Source organism: Aplysia californica, unplaced genomic scaffold (assembly GCF_000002075.1).
Source record: "Aplysia californica isolate F4 #8 unplaced genomic scaffold, AplCal3.0 scaffold00258, whole genome shotgun sequence".
NCBI lineage: Eukaryota > Metazoa > Mollusca > Gastropoda > Aplysiida > Aplysiidae > Aplysia > Aplysia californica.
The window spans coordinates 875,497-885,463 of NW_004797528.1; the positions used below are offsets into that span (position 1 = coordinate 875,497).

Sequence of the window (9,967 nt, forward strand, 5' to 3'; positions counted from 1 at the left end):
CAAAAAAAAAAAAACCACACCAAAAAACCCAAAGCAAAAACAAAACAACAACAACAACCAAACCTTTCTGCACGAGAATCGAACTCACGTCTTCTGCATGCGACAGTGAAGAGCTTAACATTTACACCAGACGTCACGTAAGTTTATAAATAAACTCAGTAGTAGTAAGTAACAGTATTACGGCACTTGCAACACAATAAGGTCATATTAATGCCGAAGATTAGATGTGTTACAAGAGAGTAACAAACACAAAAAAGGAGGAGTAGAGATAATGATGATAGACGTTTAACAGAAGGTAAGAAAGAGCAGACCACACCAGAGCACTCACCAACCACCCACTCAGCGATTCAGAAAGTCGGATGCAATGGTAGGAAAAAGGTTGAACGAACATATTTTGGAATTGGTTTAACGCTGTCCTAAATATTGAGTTTTTAATCGACCTTTGAAGTCAGAGCATTCCATCGAATGGCTAGAGTAAAGAAGAAAGAAGTTGAAAAGAAAGAGAACAGAGCACAAAGAAAGAAAAAAAATAACAACACACATTAACATTCGCCTGGACGAAGATGCTCACATGATATGCTTTTCGACTAGTTTACCATAAGAGCGGTCACATCTCCGACTGGTGAGCAGAAAATTTGCTTGCCCTCCCACCCTCCTCACCACACCACACATAAACCTACACATTTTGGAGATTTTTCCTCACAGAACATTTATAGTCTTTGCCATTTTCGTAAGAGACTGGGGGTCATTGTGCCCCATTAACAGACCCAGCCCATAACATAATCCAATCTCATTTAAACATGCTCTCCCTCTTGCCCGTTTTAACTCCCAGTGGAGCACAGGCCATCAACAACATTTCTCCAGCGAAGCCTGTCCTGTGCATCCATTTCTAGTTGTTTCCATGATGTCCCCGCCTTTTCCATTTCCGCTTGTACCGCTCGCCTCCATGTCATCTTTGGTCTTCCTTTCTTAAGTTTTCCTTGTTTTAAACATGCAGCAAACTTTAAAGATGACAGCTGTTTTTGCCAGCCACCCCCCTCCCCTATACCCTCTTTCTTCTCGTCCCAGACACTGAAGTCACGTAAGGATAAAGGTATTATTATTCAACTCTAACGCATTACAGAGAGTTGTAAATGTCGGTCCTTAGCAATATTTGTCACTCACGCAACACAATCTTTTCGACTCAAATCAATAGTTGAAGAATCAATAACGCCCGGGGAAGTGTGGGTATAATGAAGTTTTTGTTTGTTTTAGAGGTTTTACGGCGCTCGTAACTGCATAGCTCTAAGGTCATATGAGCGTCAGAAGATTAGAGGTGTTACAAGAGAGTTAACATAAAAAAAGAAGAAAGGGAGATAAAGACGATAGATGTTTCATAGGAGAGAAGAAGCAAACCACAACAGGGCACCCGTCAACCACCCATGCGGGTATAATGAAGTTTACTGCTAAGACATCTTTTTAAAAAGTAGCATCCCCCCTCCCCAACAGAAGAGAAAACCCACCCAGTCTATACATGTTATCCCCTATTCTTCACTCACCACTCATCTTAGCCTCTTTTGGACACAACCCCTTCCCTCCTCCCTCACTCCGGAGAGAGAGAGAGAGATACAGAGAGAGAGAGAGAAAGAGAGAGAGAGAGAAAAAAAAAGAGAGAGAGAGAGAGAGAGAGAGAGAGAGAGAGAGAGAGAGAGAGAGAGAGGATTTTTTTTGGGGGGGGGGGGGGGGGGCAGGACCAACGTGAGAAAAACTAAGATTAAGAAAGATAAAGATAGCAGTGAGCGAGTGTGAGGGTGATTCGGGGAATGGCAGTATACTCAGACAGACAGACAAACAAACAGATAGACAGCCGAACAGACGGACAAATGGACGGACAGGCGGACAGACAGACGTTCGACCGTCATCTAATGGAAAGCTGACACAAACTTGATACTGTGTATGATGTAAAATAATTGCCCTCACGAAAGCAACACAGGGGAAAGCAAGCTGACACAGTCGATAGTGAATGCACGGTATTAACTTGTCTGTATACATTAAACAGGAGTATTTTGACATTATCTTCACATGAGTTCACTGCACTTTGACAGGTCGGAATTAAAAAGGACTCACATTTCGCCAGGAACAGAACAACATAATAAGAATTAAAAGAATCAGACAATACTAGAGCAACAATCGGTTGGCAGCATTTATGACTAGACTCAAGGTCTGAGCATGGGCTTCACAGAACTCTCAATATCACCAGGTCTTGTTTTTGCTCAGAAGCAGTTTCATAAAGGTGGGGAGGGCAACGAGAAGGAGGTGGACATGAAAAAGAAGAAAAAGATGAAGGAGGAGAAGGAGGAGTAGAACAACTACAGAAAAACTATAATAACAACATCAATGACAAACACCACTACAGAAGAGTGCCTGCCAACTACAAGGTAACTTATGGGGTGCTGTGGGGTGCAATTGAAAATAACTGAAATAAAAACAGGAACTTTCATTTTCAAGAGGTTTGAATTATCTTATATATATGTATTTCAATTTTATTTTAAAAATTTTTTTAAGTAGAAGTTTTACGGTGCTCGAAACTGCATAAGGTCATATGAGCGCCAGAAGATTAGAGGTGTTACAAGAGAACAACAAACATAAACAAGAAAAAAGGGGTGATAAAGACCATAGATGTTTGATAGGAAGGAAGAAGCAAACCACACCAGAGCACCTGCCAACCACCCACTTCAGTTTTTGAGAAGATAACTGTAAAGGTAAAAGAAAAATCTATGAGTTACAGTGAAATTTGCAGATACAACAAACCCAAGAGACGGGGAGAGGACAAAACAATAGAGGAGTTGTTGCTCTTTTATTGAGTTGCACTGTGTAAAAAGTTAGCATTGTCACTGCCTTTCTTTTCTCACAAGTAAAACACAAAGTTAAGCGGTGCTCGCCTTCAAAATCTTGTACAACAGAAGTAAAGTGTTGGTTTTTATAATGTGACAAATATGCAAAACCAAAGCAACGAAGTCAATCTGAGAGAAATGACTAAAAAAAAACCCAGAATCGTCTGAACACTGTACAAAAGAAAAAAAATAAATGAAATTAGCAGATTTTAACAAAAGACAGAAAACAACACAGCAGAAAGAAAATGACAAAATATATTGCGGAAAAACACACAGAAAGAAATAAAAAGGAAAGGCACAAAAAAATAAAGGTATAAAAATCACCCCTGAAGCAGTGGCTCACCTTGCCTGAATCATGCAGCTCCTCTAGCAGCTCAAATGAGTCATGAACATATTTGCTGTAGCATAAGGTGAGAGGGGGCATAAGCGGACTTGACACTTGACTCATACAGCAAACTCTGGCCTCATGCCAGACACTGGATCAGGGGAGTGAAACGGGTAAAGAAATTTGAAACTACGGACATGATACCAACAACATAAGTAGCACACAGAAAGTCATAAAATACAATTTCTGCACAACATGAGTACAAAGATTCAGTGTCTCCACTGATCCATGATGAGGATGACAGAAGTTTATCATAAAAGTACAATTTAAAACTTTCACAATACTAATAATGTGTTTATAAATGTTATGTGAACACTGGTGTAAGCTGATTCATAGATATCAAAGGTCGACACAAGGGGTTTGGGTAGAAGGAACAAAATTAAAAGCAATGTGCAGAATATGTACCCAGAACAAACAGCTTCAAATACAGTCGAACCTGCCTTAATGGAAACCTGTCCCAGACGAAAACTGTCACAACGGAATCTCCCCCGTTCACTACTTGAAAAATTCCTCTTTAGTTACTTCTATAAAACAGAAACCTGCTCTAACCGGAAACGGAGGGTTTTGACCTGTCCAAGACAGAAAATCTGTTGCCCACTAAGCCCTGATTTAAAACAAAACTTCCAGTTTTGGTTCCATTTGCTCTAACATTTACACCATACAGCCAGGTGAGGAAGGGGGAAAAGCTGTGCAGCTTGGAGGTAGTTGTTACCTGAGGCGTACATATCGTACCTCATGGCACACAGTTACCCCATCAGTTTGATCCCTGAGCGGTGCAGATGATCAGGGTGGTGTGGATGCGGAATCTCACCGCGGCTTGTAAAAACGCTCGAATGGTGCTCCAGCACAGAAACTTTCCTAATTAGCCAGAAGAATGACATTATTTTGAGAAATGCCTGCCACCCTTATCATATGACTAGCCCAGAAAAAAGTTCCTTGTATTGTTGTTACATGCACAACAACATTGACTTTGGTTGATAGTGCCCATTATACCGATGGGTGGGGCCAAAGGTGGAAACAAAGGAGAATGTGCGTATGAACTTAAATTCAAAATATCTAACTGCAACTTCAAAATCTCAAGTCGTACACTTAAATTTCAACTTTACTTTAGCCCTGAAAGCAAGCTGCGGCTTCATCTTCCAACCCCATCTACCCATCCCCCCATCACATCTTAGATAAATTCCAACCCACAGAGCCAACAGATATTACATCAAAACCCACTTTCATTTTAGGATAAAGGAAGGCAGTCCATTTCTAAAGTTCTTTTCATATTTGATCCTTTGTCTCCAGAATTTTTTCAGTGCTTCAACAGAATTTAATTTTGGTCTGTCAGAATTGAGTGGAGAGTCACTTACCTATTTGAATGAGCATTCTCGTAAAAAACTAAACAACCTACAACTAGTGTTTTATACCTCATTAGAAATGAAAATAATAAATGTAAAAACGGATTATGAAAATGGCTGGGTCAAAATTTCAATAAAATTGTAATTCAGGGAAAACAAACACCATTTTTTAAAAATATGTCAAATTTAAGAATCACGGATACAGTATATATTACTGAGAAATTGTGAGTGTAATTTATTCAATCCACATGCAATTTTAAAAGGGCATATATATCACTTTATTGTAAATTATTATTCACAAAGTTATAGCCATTTTTGTGCAATCAGCTGAGTTTCAAAATCGTGAACACAAACCCACAAACTGAAAAATGCATAATCGAAAACACTCATCTTCTCACTCAGACTATCAACAAACAAAATTTGATAATTTATAGAATACTAGTCATACATGTATGGTACAGAGTGGGTGGTTAGTGGGTGCTCTGACCAGTGTGATTTTCTCCGTCTTTCCTATCAAACATCTATCATATTCATCTCTTCATTTCTCTTTTTCTTTTCTTTGTATGTTACCCTCTAGTGAACCTCTGATCTCCAGTACTTACATGACCTATTTGTGTTACAAGTGCTGTAAAACTCTTACTTAAAGTATATGAATGCACTGAATAATTTTCTGTGTTTATTTGGAAGTAAACAATCGCATTCTCAGAAGCTGGTGACACGGACACTCAGCAAAACAGGATCAGCATACACTGGTCAGTGCCACCAGCCACTCGGATACAACAAGGTTTATATATTGCCTAGTTTTTTCTTTTTTAGGTCAGGATGACTTTGAAGTTCAACCCAGATCAGCAGTGTATCTCGACTCGCCTTTACTTTTCCAATTTCAATTGCCACTTTGTCTTTAATAATATTATGTTATAATTATATTGAGAAGACACAAGATTTCGATGCTCAGTTCTAACTACTTCATTGTGAACAATCAGGGAAATTCCCAAAATAATTTACTGACAACGCCTGAAACAAAAAAATCAAAAGGTTGGGTATCTACTTGTCACCAGAGGCAAACAATTACAGCACCTCTTGGCTAAAGAGCTCACCTACAGATGCTGCACTTGCATATAAAGAATTGAGTCTGCTTAAACCAAACACGTTTAATCCAAAAACAGCTGTTAACCGATAGAAAATAAACCCCCAATCTTTCTCCACTTTGTTTTTGTAAAAAAACCATCGATACGGCAAAATGCTCCCACTTTTTAACTGAAAAAAATTTTGAAGGTTACGCCGACTAAATGTTTACTAGCAACCCACACATTAAATCATAAAGTCTTATAACGTGCTTCAAGACAGCAAACAAGGGAAGGAGAGATGAGAATACACATCATGTGTCAATTGCGGGCTAGAGAGAAGCATCGCCAGTATACATCATTGGGTTTACACACTATGAAGACGCCTTGTGAATCAAGGGTAGTGAACGTATATCTGGTCTGTAGCACAACCTTCAGTTGGTCATGGCCTATCATCTCTGTGAACTTAGTTCACACAGGCTTTACACATAAGCACATGGATGCCTTTGGTATGTTTCATTACGTCAATGGCATTGGGTTTGTACTCAATTTTCAAGACTAGCACAGTACAGTGTGCTGATCTACTCTTTTTTCTGTTCTGTGTAACTATTTGGCAAAGCAAGCTAACAATGCTGAAGAGAAAGTACAATATTTCCAGCCTACAACTGAAACTGCAATCACTAAAAGAGGTAGATGAGCTTTTACCAAAAGGTGGGGGTGTTTGCTTAAGGACTTTTTAAATCAACCACAACTCATGGTAAAATAAGTTTTCTTCTGAAAGCTTTATGCAAGGAAATAAGTTGGTCAAGCTGCATGAGCAAGTAGATTGATGTGTGCATCTTATATCTCTATATAGAAAGATAATAGTACTAAAAATAGGGCATTTTTTACTCATCCTGAGTGCACACGTAATTGTATGTTAAATACAGAATATTGTTAATCTTAAACTATCAAACAGAAGTGCATTCAAACATTGAAAATAGTTTGTATACACCATCATAACAGCGTGTGTCCATTAAAAGGGTTTTATTTTTTTATATTAATGATGTTATTGCTGAGTAAAATTTATAAGTTCGTTCATAACTCGTGTCATAATTACATCATCAGACTTTCCAAGGTCTAGAAAACCCAAATCGTTAAACATATCATCCTTGGGAATGACCGGTATTAAACATTGGTTTGACATTGATCTATCAGAAGGGTAATTTTCCGCTCACTTGCATGGTTTTGCTTAAATATGACTTTGATTGAGATAATCCAGGTTTGTCATAATGATGTTATGAACGAACACTTTATGATATTTCTGCAAAATATCATGTGAGGGACTTCCCACTGTTTCACAACATCCTTTTACATGGTGGAATGAACATGGAAGAGTATCGTGCTGATGACTCAAAGGAGAAGCGAAGAAGAGGCAAAAATATGCTTGTCATAATGGATTGTCATCATGTTATGAACGTGACAGTGTGTCATAATGGTTGTGAACGAAACCTTATTCCATGTAATTTACAGTTGTTTTGGGATGTATTTTTAATTTTAACCCAACTTGAGGATGTATTAGACCTTGCTTACGTTCTGATATTTTGATTTTTATCATAAGTGTATGGTTCTGGATTTTAATTAGTATTTTACTTTTGTAGTAATGGTTATGAACGAACTACATATTGTACTCTGAGGGCTTTCCAGAGTTGATAAACATTAAAAACATGTATACAGATACATATTATGAGGAAACTTTCATTAAATATAAAATTTTAAAGTAAATGACAGGTCAAAATATTAATTTTTAGGTCAAAACTGAAGTTTGTCATAATAGTTATGAACGAACAATTAAAGGTATTCTAAGGGTTTTTCAATGATTAAACTTTGATTTCTTCCAACATATAACCTTATTTTGAGGAGAGTCTCATAAATTAAAACAATTTTATGTGAATGACAGAACAATAAGTTAATTTTTTGGGCCCAAAGTAAAATTTGTCATAATAGTTATGAACGAAACAGTGTGTCATAATGGTTATGAACGAACTTTAAATTTATGCATAATATGCCCTAAGACCAGTTTGCGTTTAGAAATAGCTGTACAATGGTCTTTCATTTATCACTTGACTATAATTAGACCAGAGTGTTATTTTAGACAATTCTAGTCGATGAAACTTGATATAATTGATAGTATTTTGGTCACTTATTGTTCGTTCATAACTATTATGACACAAAAAAGTAATTTTATCAAAAATTAATAAAGATTTTTATAAATTGTCAATTCTATGTATTTTTGGAAGTTATTTGCTATGTCTCAAAATATAACATCAGCCTAGCTGAAGAAAGGAACTTTGAGTATTCATAAATTTGTGTCATCATTGTTATGAACGAACTTTTTGCTATTTCCGTCATTCAAGTCAGAATTACACCAAAACCATTGCATATACAGCTTTGGCAGTTACTGAGCCTGAAAGAGCAATCATTAGGCGATATAATATGGGTGATTAAAGAATTATTACATAAAGTTGATTTTGGACCTCATTTGTCACACCCAGGTATCCCACCTTTTGGCAAATGCTCAGATGAGAGAGAAAAAACCTGCTAAAAAGTGTAATTTAGCGCAAGCATGGCATTCCCAAGCTGTCAAGAATCATTGCATTCTGAGTAACCCTCTCTAAACCATGAACATGACTAAACAAAAGGAAATCCTGCAGTCCAGCAGATTTCCGTTTAAGCCGACTCCACGGTAATTCATCCTCCTCTTTACTAATAAATGTTGTCTTAACACCTGGACTTGTATTTAAGACTGTGACACAGAAACAACAGGAACTTGTCTTGACCTAACTTGATGGAACACAACAAAATAAGATCCAAAAAACCATGAGCAAATCAAGCAAAAGCAAAGCGCAGACACCACGAGCCAACCCAAAGTCTAAGGTATGTTTACTATACTTTGATTACATTACATTATTCATTATTATAATATACACATATATTCGATTACTGTACCAACACATCATGTAGCACAAACTCGACTACCCATCCCTGTCAGTACTGAAAACTAAAGAAAAATCTTAGTCATCAATGGGTGTCTGCTCAAGCATTAAGCCAATCGTGACAGTTCTATTGTTATATCCTATACTGTATGTCTTTGTGCCTGTCACAACATCAGCCCAAGACCTGAACATAAAACCAAACAGAATAGGGACAAGTAAATACAGATGAGATAGAGGCTAACTGATACAGGGAGTAGAGGGGGTTATCATTCTGTTAATGTTTAGCCTTGCTCACTGTAAATCTTACTAAACGAGCCTTACCCTACCCAAGTCGAACACTCACTCTGAACAATATCAATTTACTACTAAACTACTGTCACTGCCAATACAGTCGAACCTGCCATAACGGCCACCTGTATAATATGGCCTCCTACACAAACGCCCACTTTCCATTTCCTCCTTTGTGTTTTTTCTATATAATTTAATTGTGTGAAACGGTCACCTGTCCAACACGGCCACGGCCACCTTATTTAATCAACCCACAGTCAAATTTACCTGCCTCAGGCAGCCAGGCGTGGTCATACATTGCCCAATGCTTTGTCATAAACTTTGAATCGGCCCCCCACGCTGTGGATGGGCCATCGTAATTCATTCACCTCTCGTTATTGTTAATGCCTCCAATGAATTTTTACCCAAGTTGACCAATGAGTAGGCCTAACAATAAATTTTCAACTGCTGGTGAGGGAAGCGTGATCCATCATAACCTATAAGCCCTGCCTACAACTCATGCACAAATTGTGCGTGATGTGATCCTGGTCACTGTTTCGTTTACCTAATCTGTAGCAAAGTTACAGTGGAAGTTGACGTGAACTTGCGACAGACGCTTCACTCGTTCTCTGAATCGTGGCGACCCGTTTGTTTATTTTACCATGGCATTCGGTCTTCATCGTCTTACTTACATTTAGTTAATATTACCCTTGCATAAAATCAGAAAAAAAGAAAGCTAACACAAAGTTCAACAAACGAACAAAACAACAACAAAAAAAACCTTCTTGCAACACCCACCCCCTTTTTCCAAAGAAAACAAAAACCCTTTAGAATTTTCCTTACGGCAGTCCTAAAACTGAGATCAGCCCCCGTTTTGATGTTGGAAGAGAATGATTTGCTTTCTTCATTTTGATTAGTCCTGCCCAAGACAGCCACCTGTGTTATATAAGTACGGCCACTTTTCGGCGCTTTTTCGGTAGTTCCCACCCCCCTTATTTGATAGAGCCTGACCTACATCTAGATCTATATAGTATATAATATACGTTTGATTCGCGGCAAG

At 37.9% G+C, this 9,967-nt stretch overlaps 2 protein-coding genes across 2 annotated transcripts in view; one reads left to right on the plus strand and one right to left on the minus strand.

Annotated features, from left to right (window-relative positions):
- LOC101858635 (transmembrane protein 64) overlaps positions 1–9,967 on the minus strand; it is a 73,785-nt gene that overhangs the window by 62,799 nt on the left and 1,019 nt on the right. Inside the window, exon 2 of the mRNA XM_005100738.3 lies at positions 3,217–3,349. The gene's annotated coding sequence lies outside the window, so the exon portion shown is untranslated. The remainder of the gene's footprint in view (positions 1–3,216; positions 3,350–9,967) is intronic.
- The window catches only part of LOC101861131 (nudC domain-containing protein 1), a 22,779-nt gene continuing 15,020 nt past the window's right edge, over positions 2,209–9,967 (plus strand). The window contains exon 1 of the mRNA XM_005100748.3: positions 2,209–2,339. Coding sequence (XP_005100805.2) covers positions 2,209–2,339 — 131 coding nt within the window. The remainder of the gene's footprint in view (positions 2,340–9,967) is intronic.